Source organism: Oratosquilla oratoria, chromosome 1 (genome assembly GCF_046742065.1).
Source record: "Oratosquilla oratoria isolate Oo_2021 chromosome 1, ASM4674206v1, whole genome shotgun sequence".
Classification (NCBI taxonomy): domain Eukaryota; kingdom Metazoa; phylum Arthropoda; class Malacostraca; order Stomatopoda; family Squillidae; genus Oratosquilla; species Oratosquilla oratoria.
Window position 1 is genome coordinate 7,746,822 of NC_134777.1, and position 27,893 is coordinate 7,774,714.

General features: G+C 38.7%; 2 protein-coding genes across 4 annotated transcripts in view; one reads left to right on the forward strand and one right to left on the reverse strand.

Moving 5' to 3' along the window:
- Window positions 1–1,037: 1,037 nt before the first annotated feature.
- On the reverse strand, window positions 1,038–12,264 carry LOC143031981 (uncharacterized). The gene is made up of 3 exons (XM_076196407.1): window positions 12,040–12,264; window positions 7,002–7,132; window positions 1,038–6,849 (listed from the first exon to the last, which is right to left on the reverse strand). The coding sequence occupies exons 1-3, from the start codon at window positions 12,072–12,074 to the stop codon at window positions 6,443–6,445; spliced, it is 573 nt and encodes a 190-aa protein (XP_076052522.1). The 5' UTR covers window positions 12,075–12,264; the 3' UTR covers window positions 1,038–6,442.
- Window positions 12,265–12,356: 92 nt separating this feature from the next.
- Art4 (arginine methyltransferase 4) overlaps window positions 12,357–27,893 on the forward strand; it is an 88,235-nt gene continuing 72,698 nt past the window's right edge. For 2 of the 3 annotated variants that reach the window (XM_076196374.1, XM_076196394.1), the window contains exon 1: window positions 12,357–12,522. In XM_076196374.1, the coding sequence (XP_076052489.1) occupies window positions 12,384–12,522 (139 nt within the window). In that variant the 5' untranslated portion in view covers window positions 12,357–12,383. Of the gene's footprint in view, window positions 12,523–19,780; window positions 19,899–27,893 lie in introns of all 3 variants that reach the window. The other variant, XM_076196384.1, reaches the window with a different exon arrangement.

The window sequence follows — 27,893 nt, forward strand, 5'->3', positions numbered from 1 at the left end:
AAGTTGAACCAAGCCTGCAGTTTGGTCCTATGAGGTCGCACTACTGGGACCACGATAATGACTATGAGTCGATGTTGGGATTTTGGTATTGGATCAGCTATTGTCTTTTGAAAGTTGGTACTGTGGTGAGATGAAGCAGAAGCTTGGTCACAGTTATACCATCTTCTCTAATGTACACTTTGGAACAATGCTAGTTCCTTGGGATTGATAAGGTCATTGGATAATGCCCACTCCTCAACTGACTCCATCTGTTATTCGAGTCATAACCCCAAATTGTGCTGTGGCTATCAAAGCTGCCTATGATGAGATGTACTTTATCTACAAGAGGGAGGTTTTGTGGTCATTTAAAAGGAACTGGAGGTAGTTTGTACACTGATGGTAAGAATATCAGTTTGTATTTCAACTCCTTCGTATGTATAATCTCCATGGTTCTCGATGTTATTTTTGTCTAGCATAAATTGTACTTCCATGTGCTGGACTACCATGGTATGTTAATAGGTGCATTCCAAGGTTTCTTGGGGGCTGCTGATGTTTTGTGCGTCTCTTGAGTGCATAGTATATCTGCACCCAGTTTACCGAGAATTTCTGTTTTTGCAGGTGACATGCCTTCAGCATTGAAGCTGATGACCTTAGGCTTCACCATGTATCAGGGCCGAGTATTTATCCTTTTATCACCACTGAAAGTTGCAAGGATGTTACAGTTCGTGGTAATTGGTCTCCATAACAGATGCTTTAGGGCCGAGGTTCTATCCTTTTACCACTGCCGAAGGTTGCAGTGATGTCGCATTTCATACCAATCGGTCTACGTAGTGGATATCAAGGGCACCATGTGCAGGTTTGCCGCTTGGAGCTGAGGATGTTGGATGTTGAGATGATTGCCCTGGATGCCTGTCTTGCAGAACTGCAGGACCAACATTTGCAAATACCCACTGCTGGTCCCAGATATTTTATTCATATAAATTTCATTTCTGGCATATTTGAGCCTGACAGATCAGTAAAAATATCACGTGAGGAGTAAGAAAGGATTAATAAGAGAATTTTATTTTTTGGCAATATATTACTACAGCATTTCTGATAGAGTATCTCAAATATTACAAACAGGAAATTACCTTATTCTGCCCAGAAATCCTTGAAATCACAAACAGGAAATTACCTTATTCTGCCCAGAAATCTTTAAGTACCAAGTTTCAACTTTCAAAAGACCTAAAGTAGTCTTCTTTTCAGTTTTGCTCCAAATATCACCAATGTCACAATAGTAAACAAGTTGTTTCTCATGCTTATACTTTTCAAATAACCATTTACAAACATAAAAAATTAAAAAGTTATTGAAGACTAGCATCTGCTCTCAGTTTCACATAAACTTAATCTATTGCCTAGTTTCAATGACTTAACCTTTCAACCCACAATGGCTGATAACATTCCTCGGGTCCTCTCGTTGGTCTCTCTGGCATGAAAGACCAATGCCTGTGTTGCATTTACATAATTGTAATGTAGAGGAAAGGAGCTATACTCATGAGACTGTTTCTATAGCAGCAGGATAGGAGCAGTTGCCAGTTGTCAATTAATTTATGTGAAAGGATGGAGGAAATACAGTTGTTAATAGGGAGATATTGGACCCAATCCAGTGACTATGCACCAGACCCTTAGGGCCTTCTAGATGGAGAGGATGCTGACAGGTTTAGAAGAAGAGCAACTTTGAATTTATCATATGATGGTTGTCATGTGGAGCATCTGACCAAAGAAGTAGTTTTAGTGGACTGGCTAGTAAGATTGTTTAATGTGAGCCTAAGAGAGGGAAGTGTTCCAGTGGACTGGGGGCATGCATGTGTAGTTCCACTATAGAAAGAAAAAGGGGAGAAGTATAAATGTAGAAGTGTTAGAGCAATCTGTTAAGTGTAATTAGTGGGGGATAAAGGAGGGTATTAATTTAGGGCAGGAACTGAGAGAGTAATTGGGGAAGAGAAGTTTGGTTTAGGAAAGGAACAGAATGCACAAATTTGGATAAGGCATATAATAGGGTTGACAGAGAGGCATTATGGGACAAGTTTTAGATGTATGGAATAGGGGAAATTCTGTTGAGGGCTGTCAAATAATTTTGTGAGTAGTAGAGCTTATGTGAGGATAGGGAATGGAGGAAATGAGTGGTTTGAGGTGAGGGTGAGGTTGTGTCAAGGTTAGGTTGTCATTATGGTTGTTCAATGTGTACATGGGTGAGGTGATGAAGGAGTTATATTCTAAGGTGTTAGTTAGGATTATGGAACTAGCCAGAGTGGAGGGAATGCAGGAGGTGAGCCATTTGTTAAGGCTGACACTGCCTGTAGTCGAGATGGAAGACAGGTTGAAGCAGTTAGTGGCAGAGTTAAGGAAGGTACAAGGAGAACACTAAAAATAAATGTGGGTAAAAATAAGGTGACAAGATGTACAAGGGGTGAGAATGACATTGGAAAGGAGTTGAGGTTGAAGGGCTGCAGAAAGCAGAGAGCTTTAAGTATCTGAGGTTACAAGTAGCAGGGAATGGAGTGGAAGGAGAGACTAATTACAGAGCAAGGGAAGAAAATTATGGTCTGTCATAAGAAATAGGTATCTGGGGTGAATGCAATGAGAAGACGACATGGAGGTAATAATGCCCATAGCACTGTGTGAAGCAGAGACTTCAACTTTGAAGGCAGATATGAAGTGTTTAAGAAGTATTGTGGGAGTTACAAGGATGGACAGAATATGAAATGTGGAAGTAAGGTGGAGAGTAGGAATGGAAAGAGAAGTGACACACAGAGTGGATCAGAGATTGCTGGGATGGTTTGTTCATCTGGGAAAATAATAGTAATAATCCATCCATATACCAAAAGTTTTTTCCCCCTTACCAGGATGGTAGCCAAAGTCAAAAGGCACATGTGCAAGACGACCCATTTCATCCCCATCCATTCCACTCCCATCCACCACCCTTTCCTCCCTCTCATCTTAGCTCCTCATGGATGATGGGTCATCCCTGTATCCTGCCCACTGCCTTGGGGCAGAAGCACTGCAGCAAGACACAGCAAAACTGCTTCACTTAATTGGTGACCCTCCCTCTCCATCTCATCATGCAGTAAAATAGATGGGGAGAAACCCCTTCAAGCTACATCAAAATAGAACTCACACATAACCACTCTCTAATCCCCCTATATGCAATCATTCTCCACTCACCCTAATCTCTTGCCTTCTCCCTTCCTTGCTCAATAGATATTCCCCTCTTGCTCAACATACCTTTCACCCCATCCATCCATCTCATCCTCAGTCATCCCCTCATATTCACTCCATCCACCTCTGCTTTCCACACCTTTTACTAATCTTTCTTCACTCATTCTTTCCATGTATCCAAACCATCCCAATACTCATCAACCCTAACTCCCATCTCCTTTTCCACACTCTCTCCTCCTCACCTCAGTTCTCCAACCTAGTAACCCCAATCATACTTCTCAGACATTTCAAACACATTTAAAATTTTCCTCTCTGGATCTCTTAAATTCCAGGTCATTGCCTCATACAGTACTGTCAGCACAATCACCCCTTCATATAATCTCCTCTTTGCATCTATTCACACATGCCTATTTCTCATCACACTTTTTAATCCCCCAAAGCACTTACTTGCTTCTCTCAATCTACAATTTACTTCTACCTCAACTCCTCCCTTTCCTGCTACATGTGACCCCAAGTACCTAAAGTTATCCATTTGCTTTAGCCTTTCTCCTTTAAAACTTACTTCCAAATTGCTGCCTTTCTTTCCCATTGTACATCTCATCACCTTATTTTTACCCACATTTACCTTCAGCTTTCTCTTAGTAATAATAATAATACAAACCTACATATACCAAGAGGTTTTTCCCTTTTACAAGGGAGGTAGGCAAAGTCAAAAGGCATAATTCCACCCCCACTCACCACCCCTCCCTCCCTCCCCCTCATCTTGGCTCCTCCTGGAGGACTATTGATGACGAAAAATGATTAAAGAAAAATATATATGTAATAATAATAATGATGATAATAACAATAATAATAACAACACTAATAATAATAATGATGGTATGGAAAGCAGAAATGAATAAACAGAACTTGAGGTGACAAAGAATGAGGTGCATGGACTGGATGACTGATGCACTGAATGAAAGATTATCTGTCAAGAATGGTAGAGAGGGAAAAGATAAGTTGTGAATGAAAAGTGGTTGTAAATAGTTGAAGAAATTATGCACTGCATAGGGATTTATTTTCTTGTCTGCTCAGTATATTTCTTGAGTGGCTGAGGAGTAAGTGGGTCACCATGCAATAAAGCAGCAGAGGTAATCTAGCTTTGGCTGTCAGGTCCTACTGTGGAGGTGCTATATCTTGCTGTATTACCTCTGACCCAAGCAACATGGCATGGAACAGAGATGAACCTTCATTCATGAGGAATTAAGATGGAACACAGAATAGGTGTTTGGATGAGTGTTGGATTGGTGTAGGGTGGGTGTATGTTTTGACTTAGTCACTCCCCTTATTTGGGGGGAATATGTTGGTATATGTATGTGGGTATGAATATATACATTCTTTGGTTTCCACAAAGGCACCATCAAGTTCTAAATTAGCTTATTTTCTCCTATGGAAAATATATATATATATATATATATATATATATATTGTAACAGATTGAGAATGGTGGAAAGGAAAAGCCACAGGTCTGGATCTGATTCTTGAGTTTTATTCCTGACCAGTTTTGCTCTTAGCATCTTCAGAAGCTGAGAGCAAAACCTGTCAATAATAAAGCTCAGAAATCAGATCCAGACCCATGGCTTTCCTTTCCACATTTCTCAATATATATATATATATATGTATATTACTGCTTATTAAAATGATCAACATGTTAGAATTTAAAGTGCATAGTTGTTATAAGTGCATGGTGCATCAAGCCTCTACATATTCTCTTCAAACTCAATTCAACCACCTCAAACTTCTTTTTCATTGACAGTTTTCATATAACATTACTATGAAATTTGAAGTTTGTGACACTAGTTATAATAATGCCTTTCATCAGTAATAGAGAATAACCATAATAAAATTCACTGATGAATCTGGCAGGAATATAAACTACAAATTGAATACTTTAATAACCATTTCTGACAGCACATTTATGATACTGTTTCTGTGGAAGACCTGTCCTGTTCAACCCATTAACAGTAATATGTCTCAACAATGGACACTGCTCCAACTAGGACAAACCTCAACAAAGAACAATTCAAAAGTATCATTGGAGAGGTACCAAGATCACGTACATCCAAAATATTTTCTCAGTTTGCAAGCAAAAAATATGACTATTATACATTTCTGAACTACTGTATTTCTTATTCCTAAACTTGGAAGTGGTATACAACTAAAATTTCTACAGGCTGAAAGTTGTACTCAAATATAAAAAGATGTTTTGTTTCATTTTCTGAAGTCAAATTTAATCTATAAACTTTGAACACCACTTTGCCAAGCTTTTTTTTTTTCTAAATTCTTATGCTTGTTAGTAGCACACCAATTCCTATAACTTAAAAAGTTCAATTTGGATGGGCCAGGGCAAGATTTCAAATTTTGTAATTAAAATTGACAAATGTTTTCACTTAACCACTGTAAAATGTGTTATTATTTTTTTTTCATAGTAGTAGTGTCAGATTAGCTGTTGCTAATGCATCAGTCAATCAATCTGTGTCCCTAGATCATTACTGCAAGACACTCACAGCCCCAAAGAAACTGGCCACAGCTACCACGTTGGCCCATAGATCACTCAAGAAGAAAATTTGTGGTGATGCTGAAACTAGTGCAAGATGACAATTCTTTTGTCTCCTGTGTGATGAAAGCATATAGAGGATACAATCTATTTCTATGTCAATTCTATGCTGGTATCATTATAGTGCTAGATGATGACCTGAGTATAAGCAAGCTTTGTTCTTTTCAATCTTCGGAGTTTTTTCCCTTCTAGGTTTGTCAGGGCATACCTGATTTAGGACTGAATCTATTGGTCTTGTGCATAGTAATTCTTTCATGATTTGTGTATGTATATGTTTATGTATGGTGTTGCAAAATGTATGGAGTAGATTATGAAGATGTGTGTAATACACTAGTGTGAGAATCTTATTGCCTCCTATGGTTGTGGCTACCCCCCGTGTAAGGGGGAAAAAGCCTTTGGTATGTGTATGTATGTATGGTCTGAGGCTGTGTAATACAATGTAATGTCAATAAGTTAACGTATATAATGGAATACAATTTTTTTTACGAATACATAACTAAACAAATTAATAAAATACACAAGAATAAAACTTTGAAAATGTTTCATACACCAAACATTTTCAATTCTTCGAACACTGTTTCTTAAATGAAATATTCATTTTGTGCCTGACTAGAAGTTAAGTAGTATTAAAATCTCGTTGGTACCTTTATACTGATTTTCACTAACTTATCTTTTTGATCTTTTAACCTTAGATATATTAGTTCTAACCTCACTATCTTCATCTTCGCACAATGTCTCACCCTGAACGAAGTTGATTCTCTTAAGGTCCATCTTTTTTCCATTCACTTCTTTCTTTTTCTCTTTCTCTCTCTTTACATTTGAGAACTCAAGCCCAGAATCACACCATACAATGCTACATTTCTCACTAGGTTTATTTTTACTTAATTTGCTTGAGTCATGACTCTCTGAAATGCGACCATCATCACTGTTGTCTTTCTTGACTTTGGTACTTGCATGAATGTAAAGACGTTTGTATTTGTTAGCTTCTTGTGCTGATAACTCCCTTCTCTTTCTTCCAGTCTCTCTTCTCTGTCTGCCTTTGTCCTCCTGAATTTTGTTGGCTTTCATTGCTCCTGAGAAAAAGTATTCAGAAATTCAAGATTGAGTATCTATTGGTGCACTCCTAGCACTCTTCATGATAATTTAGGAAATGTGACAACCTTGTACAAAATTAAGAGAAAATATAAATGTAAATAAAAGACAAAATACTACATGTTATACAAACCTAAAATAGTGTTTTGTAAAAATACTTTGTTGGTTGGAGGAAGCTTTGGTTTAAGCCAACCTGAGGGCCCATAGACTTCCGCCCTTGTAGAGGCCCGTTTTGCCTCACTCAACAAAGCAGCCTCAGCTAACCTGAAATAACAAACAAAACCATATCACCATTTATTCTTAATATCATATTTACACATATTATTGAAAATGACAAATATAAAGCATAAAAACAACAAATGATAGGGACTTCTCTCTATTGAACAGAACTGCCTGGCAGATGGAATGACACTTGAATCAACAATCACTATACTTAATATTACCATTTACTCTTAATCCCTTCCATATGATGATGCCTATGTAGGCATAAGTGGGCATATGAGGATGCCTGTGTCGGTATCTTGATTATATTTCTTTTGTAGTTGTAGCTGAGTGACCCCCATATTCTGTGAAATGGCTTGATCATAAAACCTTGAACATTACCATTAAATAAATCAAACATATGTACAGTAGATATGTGCAATTCTATGAATTGTAACCAGGGTTAAGATGTTTTTTTTTTAAACATAATGGATGATTATCACAGGATTAACATCTTCAATGTGAGACAAATTCTCATGTGCAGCATGCCTGATGTACAATCGTGCGATGATGCATCACAATACTCATGTTATAGAATATAAAGTCACTGCTGTATTACTCATTCTCTTCTACTCTGAGTAATAATAAACACAGAAAATGTGACTGAGTCAGTTCACAGAATTCGGGGGTCACTCAGCTACAGCTACGAAATAAATATAATCTGAATGCCAACACTGGCATCCTCATATATCCACCTGCACCTCATGCTACAGAAAAGATCTGAAGAAAAACAGTTTTCCACATAGAGTGGTGGACACTTGGAATAAACTGGACAATGAAATAGTGTGCGCAAAAACCATTCATAAGTTTAAGAGCAAACTAGACACTGCGAGATACAAAGGCAGGACACCACGAGTGTAGCTCCCCTTCCCGCAAAATACAACTGGGTAAATACGTAGGCGCATCGTTGTATGGAAGAGGTTATCTTCCCCCTCCCCTCCCCATGACCTGACCATATTTGACCTAAGTCTATTTTGACCCATGATTGGGGTACGTTTCTTAAAGTAGTTCACACCTATTCATGGTTGCCTGGAGGGGGGAGGGGTCCCCCCCCCTCCAAAAATCCAGGATTTGTGTGAAATTTTACCAGTCATCAAGTATAATTTTATTAAATTTTAAGGTTATAGTATACAAGTGTATGATTGATGAAAATCAATATATAACTCATGTAGATAATTTAAATACATTACTACCTCTCATTAATGGACTAAAAGGGGGGTAATGGTGTCCATTGATGTGAATAATCCATTGATTTGGAGTGGTTTTTGGGTGGCATAGTGATTGCACAGCACTAAATAACAGCACCAAAAACAAAGCGAAAACACTGCAAACACTGCTAATTAACGTCCGTTAATGAGAGGTAGTACTGTACATGACTTTGTGGCCAATTTGAAGTGTGTATCTTGACATCAGCATGTTGTAGCGTATGCTAGTAAGGAGCAGCTGTGTCACTTTGGGCAGTCAGACACTTGGTTCATGGATGGTAATTTTTCCATAAGTCCCAGCATCTTGGTTAATCTGTCACTAGTAGATGAGATCTTGATAAAAGTACTATGCCTTCTGCCAGGCAGTTTTGTTTAACAGAAGCCCATATCATTTGTTGTTTTTATGCTCTATATTTGTCATTTTCAACAATTAGTGTAAATATGACATTAAGTATAATAATTGTTGATACAAGTATCATGCCTTCTGCTAGGCAGTTCTATTCAACAAAGAGAAGCCCATATCATTTGAGATTTTTACATTCTATATTTGTCATTTTCAATAATTAGTTTAAATATGATATTAACCTCTTCAGTACAAGTCAAATTCTCATGGGTAGCATCAGTTGCCTGATGTATGATGACTCGATGATGCATCACAATACTTGCATTATAAAATAGAAAGTTACAGCTGTATTATTTGATCTCTTTCACTGAGTATCAATAACCACAGAAAATATGTTCAAGCCGATTCACAGAATATGGGCTTACTACTTTAATTTTATTTTTGTTTCCAACTTAAATAAGCTCGTTGGCTGAGCGGGTTAGGGCGTCGTTACTTGCGGCGAAGGTCGAGGAGATGGCGGTTCGAGTCCTACCACCAGCGAAGTTGAACCAAGGGCATGGTTCATTAAATTCCACGCTACAAAGCCCTCTGTGAGGGACACCGTCCTAGCCTTCTGATAGGGGGGAGTTTGTGACGTTAAACCATATCATCATCATATCATCAACTTAAATAATATTTCCATAAATAATAATAAAAAGAATAAATAAAAAACACTTGGTCCTATTTATACAACAGATTTTGTAAAGCTGACACTGGACCTAATATAAATAGAGTATATCTAATTACTTTTATTTGCATGAAAAACACTACTGTGGTTGCATTTCTTCTTTCAAAATTGGTATACATCCTGTACAAAACTTCTAGCGATTATTTAGGTTTGGGATAATTACTGTATTTACTAAGTTTTTATATAGAGGCGTCCAAATGGGAAATGTCCATTTGGTAAATGTCTATTTGAGAAGCATCAAAGTGGAAGCAAACCAAGTTCACAGCCTTCATGAAAAAAACCAGGAGTTCACTTTTTATATATTTCAAAGCATATAAGATTACAAACATATATTTTCTAATCAGAGATTTTTCACCTATTGCACCTCATCTTATGCATCTAAACAGTTAATCCTCCAGAGTTGTTCAGACCTTCCTAAATTTATGCAGTTCCTATGTTATCAATTGATGAATAAACTGAGTTGTTTTCACCTCACCTACCTGACCTATCTCACCTCACCTTCTCACTGATGTACTTTGAGCAAGTCTTACCAGTGATAAGCTACAATTTTGTTTGCATACAAGGATGCCACATCTGAGAATCACTTAATCATTCAGTATGAAGATCACCAGAACCTACAAAGGAGGTGCCAAACTGCTTGGATGGATACCTGTATCTGAAGAAAATCAGCTATAACAACTGGATCTGTTGGAAGTACAATTGGCAAAGATCAGCTGGTTGTAAGACTGCACTCACAATGGATAATATCTATGAGAACCCATAGTCCTCTGTTAACCGTAACCATGTAATAGGGGGGTCGCCGAATTAATGAAGCGGCCTTGCTGTGGATGTGCTGTGTCTTGCGACACTGCTTCTGACCCAGGGCAGTGGATAAGATGCAGGGATGACCTGTCATTTAGGAGGTGCCAAGATAAGAGGGAGGGAAGATAGTGGAGGGGCGTGGAATATGTAGGGGATGGAATAGGTGGGAGTGGTTTCTATGCTTTTTTCTTTTGGCTACCTCCCGTGTAAGGGGGAAAAAGCCTTTGGTATGTAACAGACAGGAGAGGAGTTGGTCATTAAGCTACACATGAATGTGAAGGTAGTGGCATAGCAGTTAAAAAGTTAACCTAACCATATCCTTACACAGGCTCTCCTTATAGCTAGTGAGGAAGTCCTTGCCAACTTCGGGAAGATTCAAACTTATAAAACAGGATCTTCAACATCAGTGCTGTGTATACCTACCTAAGGATCCAGCTACTCTCTGAGACCTGGTCGTCCCATCAGTGATGGGTGGACAACCACTTACAGAGCAGACCCAAGGCCATTAATGATTCTGACCCTGGGCAGTATCAGCATGTTGTAGTGTATACTAGTGAGGAGCAGCTCTATCACTTAGGGCACTTGCCAGCCAGCTTGGCCTATCGCCAACTCGACCTATCGACGGCTTGAGACATTATCTTTATTTTGATAGATGCGGAGATTGATGAAATTATAATACAATAAATTCATTTACTCTAACCTAACCATGCATTAAAAAAAAAAAAAAAAAAAAAAGTGGAATTAGTCATGGTAGGCTGACTTGGTCAAGTAGATGGGCCACACTGGCAATAGGCTGAGTTGACCCTACATCCTTAGAGCAGTCTGACACTTGGTTCATTGACGGTCTGTACCCCTCTTGAAAAGTCTGCAGTTTGTATATACCTTCCTTTCTGGGATGAGTACATAGATCAGAAGAGTACAGTAGACAGACTCAAGGCTGGATTGGATAAGTTCCTATCATTGGTACCTGATGAACCACCTGTACCAGGCTACACTGCCAAATCCCAGTCAACAAACACCATACCAGACCAGGTAGCCTTAAAAGAATTGGACACCAGGAATGGTAACAGTGGCAGATCACTGTGGCTGTGAAGAAGTCTTCTAGACATCTCCAAGTAAATCCAAGTACAAGTAAGTAGATCTATCATCATGATAGTTCTACTTACTTACTAATGATAATCATGAGCTGCTTCCAGCAGTCCTTGACATGATCATGATGGAAGCTATACAGATTTACCCAGATTCTTGTGTTGCCGACTTTGAGTTAGCTTCTATCCAGTCTGTGGCCTTGGTGCTTGGACCCCATTTAACAACTAGGGTTCTACCAGTTAACCAAGTAAATATTATACAAAATGTATATTTCCAGTCTCTAATTGTGATAAAACATTAACATATGTACTATAATTCAATCAAGAAAATATAAAAAAGAACTTTATTTGTTTTGGTTTCATTAAAGGTGTGTAATTATGTCGTCTGAACCAATCTAGTGAGGGCTTGTGGGCCAATGGTAGTAGTAGGCAGTAACGCTAATAGTAGTAGCCAACATCCGTGCATCCATGATCCAGTACACCTGGTGAACCAGTCTTTCATAATAAAGTGACTGATGGCCACCAAAGGTGTCGTCAATGTTCCGCTCCACACAACCAACCCCATATACTTTCTACTACCAAATTTTACCTAAACATGTGTGGTATGAACTTATTTTAGCATGAAACAAAATGATCATATGATGTCTTTAATGACCATGCCTTCCTACCAGGTGAACGCGACCCGGCAGACTACATAATGGGCTTTCGTATTAACCTATTTAATTACCCCTTTATGTTTTCCTTACCGTGATAATTCCTCGTCAGATGGCATGATAGACATTTTTCATTACTTGGTCAAATTAATTTATTTGTATGAACCGTAGGCTCACTGTGGGGTTTTTCTCTTTGTTCATTGTTTGTTTTGAAGCAATCCATGAAACGAGTTTTTCCAGCACATACATCTTTAGCAACTTGACCGAATATGCTCATTGAATGATATATAATGTTGAATAAGACAACTGTGTCTGGGGTATTGAGCTTGTTCAATCAAGTTTTATATCTAAGGAAGTGAAGAAAGTAACAATTAGCAAGGAAATTTTACGATACACAAAAATTTGAAAGGTTGTCCTGTAGCTTTAGTTCGAGAAAAATGGCGGCTCCTCGAGAGTACGAGTCGGTTACTGTTACAGTTTTGAGAGAAGATGGCACAACTAGAAAAAAATATGATCATACTGTTAGCGTCAGACTTGATTATGATCCACATGGGTTATCTTGTACACTTAAAAACGGTAAGTTTTCGTTATTTATGTAGTAGTGGGAGAAAGGTGTTTCCATGCCTGAGTAGAATGTCAGCGGAGGGACATGCCTTTTGAATAAATGGGGTTAATGTACCAGTCGATGCGTGCCTTTTATTGGATGAAATTCATAACAGGTTATATTACTTGTTATTTAGGACACTTGTAGCTTCTAGCATCTAACTGAATGCGCGAAAAAGTTCGGAGTAATGATCATAATATATTCAGGCGTAAACTAATGGAGTATCATCAAGACAGTATTGGCTTGACAAGCTTATCTGTTGTAAATACGAGTCTTGACATATGACTAGCTGATATGTATGAATGATGTTGTTGCTCGAAGATTAATGGTTTCATCTTATCATCGAAGATCCCATGGTCAGAGAAGAATTTGTCTTGTATGCTTAATAGGTGGTTTATGGACTTACAAATGCCCAAAATCCAAATCCAAAGTCAGAGATCTGAGTTGACCCAACAAAAGAAACTGATAAATTAAGATAGTATCATCACTGTCATGTAAACAAAGCACTAAGTTCAGATGCCTTAGCAGGTCAAAGGATTGGAAATTGCCTCGAGATGACACCGCATTAGCTGCTATCTTCCTCCCCTTTGTCATGCTTTCTGACCTTTTAGAAACCGATGAATGACTTGAAAAACTAAGATTCCTAACTGTACATGAGATATTAACTTGAGCATTTGGGATTTGACTTAACGGTCATGAAATTCTTGAAAGTTTTATTAATTAAACAAGGTTAAGGTGGAGCTCGGTTGTTGTACGGCCTATTCACCATTAGAAGCATTGGCTGGCATGATTGCATGGATCTAGAAACTGCCAAACTGAACTTAACCACTTCATTGCAAGTCAAATTCTCGCGTGCAGCATCAGTTGTCATGTGTACGATTCATCACACTACTCGCATTATAGAATATAAAGTCACTCACCTGGTGGGGCCACATCCCCGCTCATTAGACCAAATAACTGCCATTGGGGGGGGGGGAATGGCCCAAGTCTCTACAGGGTACTCCAATCACATGGACAGGTATACAGGCAATTATTTTATGTAATGTAGGATTGGTTTTGTGTTCCCTGTTATATGTCAGGTTGTATGTTGGTTTGTACTCTTGTTTGGATTTACTGTGAGTTTCTCTAGATTGGCAAAGTTTTTGGGTAGGGTGTGGTGGGGAGGGGAGGGTGTGAGGGTTTGTTGAAACAATCAGGGGTGTCTGTAACTGTACAGCTCATCACCTAGGAATTGTGTATTACTCATTCTCTTTTACCCTTAGTTATGATAAACACAAAATGTGATCAAATCAGTGCACAGAATCTTGGGGTAACTCATGTTCAACTACTAAAAATAAATATATAATCAAGATACTGACTGGCATCCTTCACTTCCATACGAGTGGGTACGCGATGATGCCGTGTCGGCGTCTTGATTATATTTATTGTAGTCGTACCTACGTAACCTCCATTCTCTCTAAACTGGCTTCATATTTTCTGTGGTTATCAAAATTCATGGGTGAAAGAGAACTAACGATTGAGCACTGACTTTATTTTTTATAATGCGATTATTATGACGCAACATCGCACGTCAGGCAGCTAATGCTGCCTGACGTGCGATTTGCCCCGGAGTGAAGAGGTTAAGCCTCATGACGTCTACGTAGGGGTCATTGCACTGGACTGGTTAATGTCATGCTTTTTGGTCAGTTATGGTTGCATTTAATTTTGAAGAAAGTTGGTTTGATGGTGTATGATGATTGCTGATAAGCTTTTCGTTTAGATTTTGTGGATTAAAGGTCAAATAAAATTAGGAAATAACGGGTAATTTTATACTTTATTATGAAATTTTCCTCTTCATAATACAATATACATTTTTAGATACATTTCTGCGGTTACATTGCTATTATGGATTTATTGTTATATGCATGATTTTATTTTGGTAGTAATCATTCTGTTGCCCTCGGTATTTTATGGAAGAGACCCACAGGTTGCTGATACAAAGCAGGTCTCTTGCGTGGGTTACAAGTCACCCAGGGAAGAGATATTGTGTTGTCCCGGCAAGGTTTAGAGTAGGAGGTAATTTTTGGTAAATTTTTGGAAGTGCACACCTATCCGATATAGCATTAAAAAATTAGATATATTTTGTAAATTGCAATACATCTATGTATGTTTTTCTTGGCAGAAATCAGTAACAGAAAATGTTGCTAAAAGTGATATACCTAGAGATATACAACATAAAACAGATTGCTCAGTGGACTCTTTCAAACATAAACTGGATATGTTCCTGATTAAATTAGATGTCCCAGGTTGCCCAAATGGACAAAATTCCCTTGTGAAGGCTGCAGAAGCTTGGAGGCGGACACTACGTGTTGGCCTGGTGGAGTAAGGCTATCTACCAAACACCATCAAATCAAATAGAAAATTATGATCGGAGCCACTGGGGATGCTTGAGACGACATCTTTGATTTGATAGATGTGGCAGTTGAAGAAATTAAAGTATGATAAATTTGTCTATTCTAACCTAACTTAACCTCTATTTAGTAATATAATACCTGTAATTTTATAGGTCATTAGGGATGTTGATGGCCAGTTTTAGTATCAGACTGATGTGTGCACAGGAGTTGAATAGCTTTAAGAAATGCATGAATCTCAGTTCTGTAGCACTATTTTGGAAATATATACTGTGTGGGATACTGATGGAAGAACTGAGGGCATATTCCTGATCCCATGGTCGTAGCTTCATTTCGTAATATATTTGCTCTTAGCAGGACTGGACAGAACATAGCGTCTCGGTCCTATGATCTCAGTTTCATTTGGTAGTGTATTTACTATTAGCAACTTTTTTTCTGACAAGATAAACATATGTAATGTTGATGTATTATAATTTGCAAAATAAATATTTAATTTTCTAATACTATATTGTGTAGGTGTGCACTTCTGAAAAAATACAAAAAATTTTGAAAGTGCACACCTATGCGAAATAGTATTAGAAAACTAAATATTAATTTTGTAAATTACACTTTTCTTGGTGGAAATCAATAACGGAAAAAGTTGCTAGAAGTGATATACTTACGAATGGAGCCGCAACAGCTGCTTGAGACCATCTTTGTTTTAATAGATACACAGGTTGAAATTGAAATACGATAAATTTGTTTGTTCCAACCTATCCTAACCTACATTTAGTTATGCAGTACCAGTAATTCTAGAGGTAATCAGAGTTGTCATTGTCTTCAACCTCTGAATTTAGCAAAACAAAAATGACATCTTAAGGCGTCTCTGTGGTTCAGTTTATTTGTGTAACACTCGTGGCAACTTTTTCTGTTTCTGATTTCTGCCAAAAAAACGTATATCACGATGATTTATTTTAATTCACAATATTATCATTCAATTTTCAAATGCTATATTGATTAGGTGTGCGCTTCTAAAAATACTGATTAAGGCAATGTAAAGTTAAAAGAAGAAAAAATAGATGATAATCAGTCTTGTCATTTCTAAGTTTTGCTCTTAAAAGGAGGAATATATTAGTTTTCAGTAAGAAATTTTTGGGAATGAATAATAATAGCCTATAAAGTTTAAGCCAATTAGATTCATAGAACCAAGAATGCAAACTTTTTGTCCTCTGGAGTTCCACTTGTACAACCTAGCTAAACCAAACCCGATTTAGGTGAAATAGTTGTTGACATGCTTTACTGGTCTAGCGGATTAGACTAGATGGGTGATGACACTATTGTCATATTGGTGTGAATTTTATAGTTACAAAAATTAAACAAAGTTTTATTATTTGATTTGCACAATTGTTTAATTATGGTAATCAATCCTATGCCCCAGGTCTCCTGCAGGAGATCCATGGCTCCCAGGTGATTGACTGTAGTCTCCAGGTGGGCGCACAAGTCACTCAAGGAAGATATATTGTGCTGTTATGAAAGGATAGGGTATTGTAGGATGAGGGGCTAGTGCCCTTTGTGATAATTGCATCCATGGTATTTCAATTCTGTGGCCAGGCCTTTTATGTGGTGATACTGTTTTAATACCATACAGTTCATAAGCATGCCAGTGTGGTTCTTACTTCAATTTAGAGATTTTTCTTTGGAGTTGATGGCCAGGGATTCTTTGAGTATTGAGTTTGGTGGTCTTTCTTGAAGAGTGGTGATCTGAGTGTGAATGTATTTAGTGGAACTGGTGGTTTGCTGTTGTATTACATAGTTTACTTAGTGGTATCTACTATCTAGAGGGTCTTCCTCAAAGCTGCGGTGATCAGGCATCAGCTTTTTTAGCCTCTTCCATAGGATGACGCCTACATAAGGGTCATAAGGTCTGAGTGAGTATATGAGGATGCCAATATAGGATTCTTATGTTTATTTTGTAGCTGTAGCCCTTATTTAGGATCTGTATGTATATTGTGAAAAGAGTAAGGAAACGAATTGGTATGTAATTGTGAACCCTGCTAAAAAGTTCTCTCAATTTGGTGGCACGCAAGGGTCTGAGTGGTGTTCAATTGTATCTTTTAGCTACCCTGGTACCCAAGAGGTATCAATGAACACCACTCGGGTACCCTTCAGTTGAATGGTGCCCAATGGAAGACAAGCACCCAAGAACACCCCATAACACCATAGAACACCCTTCAACACCACTGAGAGATATTTTAGGGAAACCAGTAAGGAAACTCCTGTGGTCTTGGTTGCTAATGAATCTTGTATAGCATAAGCATTAAATAAATATAATATGCATAAAAGATACGTGGTTATTATTAATTCAGTGCAATGACAGACATAGGTATGGTCATGTGATATGTATTTAAAATAAATGAAAATCCACGTGAACAAGTTGTATAGACACGGTAAAGGAAACATGGACTGGAGGTGAAGCTTTTATTCTCAGAGTCGATAGACGAAACGTCAGGAATAAAAGCTTCACCTCCAGTCCATGTTTCCTTTACCGTGTCTATACAACTTGTATCTAAAATGATAAACTGGTAGGGGTTTTCCCATATGATTTTGCTTAGTGAGCTTACCAAATCTATGGACAGGATGCAGAAGCACCAGTTCGATGTATAATAGGGCCTGGTTCAGTCCAGTTGGGTGTGATTCAGTTTTTAGTCTTACCCACTATTAACCCCCTGTCATGCATGACTTGGTTTGACCTAAGAATATGTGTTGAATGACTAGTTTGTATGAATTTTTACTTCATACTGGTACTACTTAATTCCAAGTATTTATATATATATATATATATATATATATATATATACTCATCCATACATACATATACCAAAGGCTTTTTCCCCCTTACACAGAGGGGTAGCCAAAAAGAAAAAGGCATAGAAACCACTCCCACCCATTCCATTTCCTATATATTCCACTCCCCTCCACCCTCCTCCCTCCCACTTATCTTGGCACCTCCTGGATGATGGGTCATCCCTGCATCCTGTCCACTGCCCTGGGTCAGAAGCAGTGTCGCAAGACACAGCACATCCACAGCAAGGCCGCTTCATAAAGTCGGTGACTACCCCTCTCCATCCCCTCGTGCAGAAAAAGAGAAGGGGAAAAATCCCTTTGGGCTGCATCAATTATTTTTTTTCATAACATACTTCCTCACCCCCCATCCCCCACCCACTCCCCCACGTGCATCACAGCATCATCCGTACACAACCCTTCTCCATTCACCCCTATCTTCTGTCCTCTCCTGTCCTTTCTCCACAGACATTCCTCTCTTTTGTAATGCCCCTTTCACCCCATCCATCCATCTCATCCTAGGACACCCCCTCATATTCACTCCTTCCACCTCTGCCTTCCACACTTCTTTTACTAATCTTTCTTCACTCATTCTTCCCAATACTCTTTCATCAACCCTATCTCCCAGCTCCCTTTCCACCCCTGTTCTCCTTCTCACCTCCTCAATTTTCACTCTGGGGTATTGGCTGCATGTTATTGTGGCAAAGTAGCATGCAGTTGATACTTTAGGGTCTATACAGGGTGCCCCTATAGACCAGAGCCACACATCATTTTGTCTGTGATAGAGGAAAACTCTGTTCATAGAGAAATGATGACACTTTTATACTACAACTGTCCCTGCATTATGCTGCCCCCCAACCCCTTGTTACTGTCCTGTACCATTTCTCTGAATATTCATTTCCTTTTTTTGCCTACCCTGTGGTGGGTGAAGAGAGTGCTACCACCAAGTCTTTCCGCTTGAGTCATAAAAGGCGACAAAAAACGGGACGGGGGATGGGATTAGGAGTCCTGCTACCTGTAGCTCCAATAGGGGACATTCCTAAAAAAGTATATATATATATATATATATATATATATATATATATATATTTATATATATATATATATATATATATATATATATATATATATATATATATATATATATATATATATATTTGATAGCTGGAATACAGTACCAACACTGAATCAAACTGCCCTAGGTCATAGAGGATACTAAACACTTCCCACACAGCCCTACACTATCTCCAGAAAACAATACAAAATTTCTTTCTTGAGTGATCTGAGTGCCTGTTCAGTTGTCATTGCCAGTTAGTTGGGAGCCATAAGTCTCTTGCAAGAGAAACCTGGGCTAACTGATTGCTTGAAGTAAGACATAAACCAGTTGTTATTTGCACATGACACTTCACTTGTAAATGAGTTGGATGAGTGCCTGAAAGATTTAGGGGAGTTTGGGAGGGTATGTGAGAGAGGGAATCTTAAGTAAATGTGGGGAAAAGTAAAATGATGAGACACCTGAGGGAAGAGGGTAGCAGTAAGTTAGAGGCGTGTTTAAGCACTTCAGTATGAGCCAAATTCTCGCTTGCAGCATCAGCTACCATATGAACAATGCATCACACTACCCACATTTTAGAATATAAAGTCACTGCTGTATTACTCGTTCTTGTGATCAAACCCGTTCACATAATCCGGGGGTAACTTGTCTACAATTACAAAAATATATATAGTTCAGTTCGAAGCTTTAAGAATCATTTAGGTAAACACCTAAGCAATATGCTGTAATGACTATCATTTATCTTATATTATTTGTTTATTTGTTTTGTTATCATTTGTCTGTTTATTATTATTTGCTTGATTCTCATTTATTATTAGTTATATGTCAATTTATTATTATTTACTATTTACCTGTTTGATTATTATTTAACTATACCTATGCATATATTTATGTATTTTATATATTATTTACCTTTTTATTTATTTATTTATTTATCATTATTATTATTTTTCTCATCCGACCTAGATATGGACCAAAAGGTCTCCTGTCGGCATGCTCCGCCTTTGTAAGATGCCAATGCTGACATCCTCGTTTACCCACTCGTGCCTCGTAACACCTACATGGGCGTCATTCTACTAAAGAGGTTAAAAGGAGATAGGCTGGAGGAAGTTGGAAACTTCTAACTGTATATAAAGTCACATGTTGTTGTGGACTGTATTTTACTGTTTTTCTATCCATAAAGACATCCGGATGCTGCTGTCATGTGTTATATATTATGTGTTGATATTGGTTAAGAGAAGATGAGAGGGTGGAGGGGAGTGGAGTATAATAGGGATGGAATGGGTGGAAGTGGTTTTTATGCCTTTGTTTTTTGGCTTCCTCTATCATAAGGGGGGAAAAGCCTTTGGTATATGTATGTATATTGGTGAAATTAGTAAAGTTATAGTTTAGTTTATAGTCCTGATTTTCATAGGAGGTTGTGAAGAGATAGGCATTGGTGTTTTATTGGTCAGAGTTTGGTGGTAAATGGGTAGCTAGATATTGTGAAATGTTATAAATTTTGCAGTCTGCTATTCTTGTAATTGTGAGGGATTTTCTTCTTCTTCTTCTTCTTCTTCAGATTTTTCCTCTTCAGATTCTTCTTCTAATAATGATAATAATAATTCTAATTCTTTTTCTTCCAAATGGAAGTTCCATTGTATATATATTAAAGTTTAATGGGTTTGTTGGTGAGAGCTGCAGTCGGTGACAGGGGTTTGTGCTGGTTCATATGCTTGTGTCTTAGGGTGGGTGTTCATGTGGATGGGGCAAAGGTGTTGAATGGGTTTGTGGTTGAGGTTTTTTGTAGACCATAGGGAGTTGGGGTTGTATTTGAAGCTCTTGTGCTTGAGATGGCTTGTGGGTGTGGTTGGGCTGCAGGTTTTAGTGACATTAGTGAAGGGGATGTATGGTTTGCGCAGGGGAGCTCGTAAACTATGTGGGAGGTTTCTGTAGGTATAGTTGTTTGAATAGAATCATTAGGAAACTTATCTGAGAAAATATTGTTTCATCATATGACTCCTAGCCTGATCATCCTGGAATGTACTTGTTTTTGGGCCCCTATGAAATCCGATGATGATGCAAAGTGATCTTACTTGCAGCTTGTATGTTTGACTGGGTTTAAGCATAGGGCACTATGTGTAGGGGATGAGCAATGTACACACTCCTGGGTGGCAACATCATTGTCTAGTGTGTTCATAGTGCTGGCAGTTTAAACAACATGTCTGCGGGTGGTATTTCTCTGCTTTATATCTCAGAAAACCCATAGTCAAATAGATTGTAAGTTGTGGTTGATTGAAGGTGACTATTAGTGTTGGGGGTATTGATCCTTGTATTATTTATTGTTATTTGAACTCCACAATTTTATTACTTTTGATGATTCACCATTCGCTCTATTATTCCATATGTTATGTAATTTTGTAGATGTAGGATTTGGACTACCTCCGCACCAGTGTTAATTGTTCTGCGATGATGTTTGAATTTGGGTGTCTGTCAGAGTTGTTAGGGCACTGGCTGTCATTCTGAGCTCTTGGTTATACTTATACTGTTAGGATATCTCCGTGGAACCATATCACAGGGACCTGTACATTGGTCTTCACATTCATTATATACTTTCATAGGACATTTCTTGATTCATTGCTGCTAAGTTTGAGGACCAAGAATCTTGGGTATTCCAGTTCAGGGTCCATTTCATCTTGTTATGGGTCAGACTAGAATGATAGTTAGCAGGGCTTAATAAGTTCAGCAATGCTATTTATTAGCAGGTTAAGGTTGTAGTTGTTGATTGTGATGCTAGGGCCTGTTGGAAACCCCAATAATGGCATTTATTATCCTCTATAAAGAGGATAGGTAATTACTCTGATGTTACCATTGTAGATTGATTTTTAGTTTGGGGTTCGTTCTTGTTACTTCTCTCAAGGAAATGTTGAGGGGTAGGGCAGGAGCTCAGCAGGACTTTAGTTTTGGGAAGGTAGTTGGTTCCATGTTATTGTTCTGTTTTCATTATTATTATTATTATTGTTATTATTCATACCATGTTATGGGTGACTGTGTTTGGGGCAGCTTCCCAGCTTGGCAGGGTTTAGGGAGACCATATTTAGGTCATCTTTTCTTGTACCTTGCCCTTATGGGGTGAGCAGAGTGGACCCTAAATAGGGGTGCTCAGATGTGCAGGCTGCTGCTGGGATGTGTTATGTTCCCACTTCACACAGGGCAACAACTGGGGCTACACCACTTACTATGTAGGTTGGGGCAAAAGAATTCCAGATATCACCATTCCTGGAGGGCTTGTAGTTGCTAGATGGAAAATGAAGATAGTAGGAGAGATGGTGACTGAATATATCATCAGTCTTGGCAACTCCCAGATGGGAGTAGGTCCCAAGGAGTACAACATAGAGTTAGTGGTTAGCAGTTTATCCTCTTTCCAGACCCTGAACCGGCCCATGAGATCTTGCTAGTGGGGAGATGATATTCAAGATAGGTACTGGATACTTAGGGGGGGGAATTACCTTTAGAAGTTGCGGATCTCCTGCAAGAGACCTGGAGCAATAGTGATTGAGATGATTGCAGTACAGTATTTAATAATTTTGAAAATATTACCTGATGGAGCTGTCAAATTAATGCAAACTATAGACTCACAAATTATAAGCTCGGTTTTTAGTACATGAAAATGATAGGCACAATTGTACTCGGCTCTCTAACTTTCATCCCTCACATCATATCGTGTAAACACAGCTTATTGTATGCTATATAGAAACAACGTCAATAGTATTCTACTCAGACTTCTATAATAATGTAACTAGTATTCAATATATCCAAATTCTATACTGTACCAAATGCCCCCAGAAATGAGCACACCAGGGAAATCACTCAAGACTAGAAAGAATTGTACTGTTAGGTCCAGATTCGGGTTACCATCTAGCAGTAGAAATTTAACACAGAATTGGCCTGACAATAGTCATCAGATATTCCAGACACAACCACCACAAAGAAAACACTTGTGTACTTCTGTGCAGAGTGAATATAAAATTCTCTTCAGTGAGAGATTTTTATTGAGTAATTTTTATTTTCCCTAGTTTCTTGGGGGTTGCATTCCTGTAAGAGACAGAGCAGATTGATAATGTACAGGGAAGTAGTTGCATTTTGGTGTCATACCTTCATCTCCATGGGTTAAATTTAGCCTTAATTTCACTTATGTTTTTCATTTGGACATTTCCTCATAGTTACACAGGTTAATGTATTTCTTCATGACCTTCAAGCATATACATATACCAAGGACTTTTTCCCCCTTACAAGAGAGGTAGCCAAAATCAAAAGGCATAAATCCACTCCCACCCATTTTATCCCCACATACTCCACTCCCATTCACCACCCCTCCCCTCTTTCCTTGGCTCCTGGATGATGGGTCATCCCTGCATCTCGCCCACTGGCCTGGGTCAGAAGCAATGCAGCAAGGCCACTTCATTTAATCAGCAACTCCCCCTCTCCATCCCCTCATGCAGAAAAAGAGAAGGTAGGGAGAATTCCCAGCGGGCTGTGTCAAAATATTCATACTCCCTAATCCCTCTTCCATCTCCCACCCACTCCCTTTCATGAATCACATTATCCATACACAACTATTCTTCACTCACCCTTATCTTCTGTCTTCTCCCTTCCTCCAAAGACATCCCCCTCTTTCCCAAGGCCTCCTTCACCCCATCCATCCATCTCATCCTTGGTCGCCCCCTCATGTTCACGCCATCCACCTCTGCCTTCCACACTTCTTTTACTAATCTTTCTTCACTCATTCTTTCATGTCCAAGACATCCCAATACTCTTTCATCAACCCTACCTCCCAAGTTCTTTTCCACCCCTGCTCTCCTCACCTCCTTGTTTCTCACTCTATCCAGCCTAGTAACCCCTACCATACTTCTCAGACATTTCATCTCAAACACGTTTAAACTCTTTATCTCTTCCTCCCTTATGTCCCATGTTTCTGCCCCCATACAGTGCTAATGGTACAGTTACCCTTTCATATGATCTCCTCTTAGCATCCATTCCCAAATGTCTATTTCACATTACACTTTAATCCCCCAAGGCATTTACTTGTTTCTCTCAATCTACATTCTAACTCTACCTCCACTCCTCCCTTCCCAGCCACATTAATCCCCAAGTATCAAAAACTATTCACTTCCTCGAGCCTCTCCCTTAGTACTCGCTTCTAGTTGGCTGCCATCCTCTCACCTTGTTCATCTTTTACCCACATTTATCTTTCAAGCATATCTTGTAAACTATCCTTCAAATATGTAGTTGCAAACTTTTTTAATGTGACTTTGTGATACTATCCCAAATCAAGAAATTGTAAATTTAATCCATTCCTCTCATGTTATCTTGCTTTTCTGTAGCTACCAACAGTGGCAGTTACAGTATTATATTTCTTTGTATGAGCAGTGGGCTGTGCCTAACCCCACTGAATAGGGGCTCCAAGTTTTGGGCGAGCTAGCTCTGCTCACAGCCAATCAGTCATCTCCATTGCTGTGACATCACTGCTCTCAGCCAATCAGTTGTCTCTGCTGTCATTGTCACCACTCTCAGCCAATCAGTCATCTCTGTTGCTGTGACATCACTGCTCTCTCAGCCAATCAGGGCAATAGGGGACATGTCCCCTTTAGGGATTTCTGGCAGAAATGGGCAGATACGACATTTTTAGTAGATGGTTTGTCAGCTATGTTGGGGACCAGTTTGGTCAGTGCTCTATAATCTCATGTCTCGTTATCTTTTGTGCAGGAACCAAACCAGTGCTGCTTATTTTGTATGTGTGTGTATCTACTTTATATAGTATACAGGAAAGAATCACCACTCTTGGGGTCATGTGTGTGTGTGGTTTGTTTTATTGTTTCTGTTTACCTAAACTCAGAGAAAAAAAAATCAGCATCCGACTCCTCAAAGTGGGAAGTGAGGAACCGAACTGGTAGGGCAAGCCCTGTCAGTTGTGACAAGCCAGTGGGTGTTTAGGCCAATGTTTGGGTCACCTTCCCACCTGGCAAGAGCAGGATGGGAACAGACTCCAAATGTCAGCTCCCCATATGTGAAAAGAAGAAGGAGACTCTGTTGAAGTTGCTCGAGAGGTATCTTGGACCCAGTCCAGAGACTGGGTGCATCACCAGATAGAAGTGGGGATGTCGATGGGTTTCAAAAAATGGGCAGCAGGGTGATAATTCTGTCTTGCAGGGTTATCACTAACATGCAAAGTACATGTTGATCCTTGTGTTTATGTATGCAGGGTTATGTTGTGTTTGCATGTGCATGTATGTGCACTTGTTTATCATTATTGTGATGAAGGGGGAAAGGATGTAATTTCAAAGATTGCACACACACACTTGACCTCAATTTAACAGATCTTGTTTGAAAGAATTTTAGAGGTAATGGGCAAGATCCAATGACTGTAAAATTCCTTTCCTGTCTTTACAATCATTGGTAAGTCTGAGTCTGATATTAGATTACAGGAAATATGTTGAATTCATTATATCAGACCAATGTTACCTCCCTTTTGTCTGTGAAATTGAGGGATGGATGGATATTATCCTCTTCAGTGATAAGTGACATAAATATGAGTATTACAATGTTGTACCACTATGTACTTCACAGTTATATGAAGAGATCCCATATTGTTTATCACTTGATAAGACTGTAGTTCAAACCAGGTTTAAGCCTGCTTTCTCCCCTCCTCACTCTCAACCCATTTTTCCTCCAATTTCCTTTACATATTTGTGAGCCTTCAACATAAATTATCATCCTACTTTTTATTCCTCTTTCCCACTCCTTCCTCCTCCTCTCTTGTATTGCCCCCCACTCTTCATATTCCAACCTTCCCATTTTTATCCTTTCTTCCCCTCTCTCCTTTCATAATATCCCAACTTTTCTTACTCCCTTCATACTCTTCCATCTGATTCCTTCCCCTTTTATTCTCTCTCTCTCTCTCTCCCCCCTCCACACACAGTTTCTCTCTCCCCTTCCCTTCTCACCCTCATGCCTTTCCCAGCACCCCTACCATCTTCCTTTCACCCATCTTTACCTCTCATTCCCCCTCTCTCTTTCTCTCTCCCTCCCTGCCCTCTTCTTTATTTCTTCCATATACTATTTTCTTTCCCACCTTTCTTCCCTCCTCACACTTTTTCTATCCATTCCCCATCCCTCCCACACTTTTATTCCCAATTCTGTCCTCTTTCTTGTTCTCCTTTACTTCTTTGTCATGTTATTCCAATCCTTACCCTTCTCCCACTCATCCTTCCCTCTCTGTCCACCCTTCCTTTCACTTTACTCCCTCCCTCTGTTCTGTCTCAACCCTACCCTACTCCCCCCCCCTCTCTCTCTCTCTCTCTCTCTCTCTCTCTATCTCTCTCTCTCTCTCTCTCTCTCTCTCTCTCTCTCTCTCTCTCTCTCTCTCTCTCTCTCTCTCTCTCTCTCTCTCTCTCTCTCTCTCTCTCTCTCTCTCTCTCTCTTTTTTTACTCCACTCCCTAGCATCATCCTCTGTTCTCCTGTGCTCCCTCAGATAGACTTTAGGATCCAAAACAATTACATTTGGAATTAGGGATAAAGTAGTTATAATAATGAAAAAAAAAATCCTGTAAATAGTTGTACAAGTGTGGTTGAAAATATCTAGATGAGCATGCATGTAAATGCACACACATACACAAAACTAGAAATACCAACTCTGGAACAAAGAAGAGAAAGAGGTGAATTGTTGACCATCTACAGAATTATGAGAGGTGTGGAGGTCCTTGATAGAGATGACTTACTGAATTGGGATAAGAAAAACACAAGAGGACATGGAGGTAAACTCGAAAAGGACAGTTACAGAACAGACCTGGTGGTGGATGTATGGAACATATTAGACGAAACAATAGTGTGTGCAAAAACAGTACAAGAATTTAAGAGCAAATTAGATATAGCAAGATACAGAGACAGGACACCATGAGCATAGCTCCCCTTCCCATAAGATACAAGGTAAATACACACACACAATTTATAATTGAGCTTGGCAATATAGATCAACCTAAGATTAGGATGGCAACCATGAGAATGAAATTATTAAGAAAAGATGTGTTAAAGACAAAAAAAATTTAAGTATTTAAATTTTTTGAGAGGTTAACATGAGTGGAAAGAGGAAACACAGGACTCCTAGTCCAAGTTTATCCCTGACTAGTTTCACAGATAAGCTTTGACAGAAGTGTTTGACTATGTAGAATAAATTATTTGAAAAGTAAAATGAGTGAGATGGCATTATCAAAGGAATCATACAATATAGGGTTAAGTTAAAGGGTGACCATGGTTAAAAGTAAAGAAAAAAAAGTTTTAAGGACAGTGTAAAGCAAAACAATAAGGAGGGTAGAGAAAATTTAATATCAGAGAAAACAATCAAGGATGGTGGTTAAAGTTACAAAAGGAAAAAGTAGTTATGAATAAAAAATATTTAAAGACAAAAAAAGAATAAAAAAGGACCCCCATGAGTACTGTTTCAACCCTGTATACCATACCTAAACTCCATTCCCATAAGAAATTACACTATTTCAGCCGTATAGCTCGGCACAGTTGGTAGACCTGCAGACTCCTGCTCCACACAGGCATCAGCGACCTGCAAATTCCTCACCTCCTTCAGAAAATATATTTCTCCACTGTTCATAAGACCGGAAGTCTTGGTTTCAGTCCTTAGAAAGAGCAGTCATTCTATAACTATAATTGAAATGTCAAAACTCGATAAGAAATTAATTATGTGGAGTTCAAATCAAGGAAAATAAATTGTCGGTTTATACAACTTTACTCGTTACTCATGTTTACAGCAGTTATGATAAGTGTAGAATAAAACGTGTTATCCTACTTAACCCCTGAACACGATGGTGTATTCAGATTTCACATAGAAAGCCACGGAAAATTAAAATTGAGGATTTTTGTAAATAGTCATCAAAAAATGAAAATATTTTGTAAATATTTTGCGACTTGACGCTCGTGGCGGGAGAGGGAGCGATAGTAGTTGCCGACTCTCACTCCTCTTCCTTCAATTTATTCATCATTTAATTTATTATGAGAAAGTATTCGTTTCCCGTCATTCTTATCCGAGAC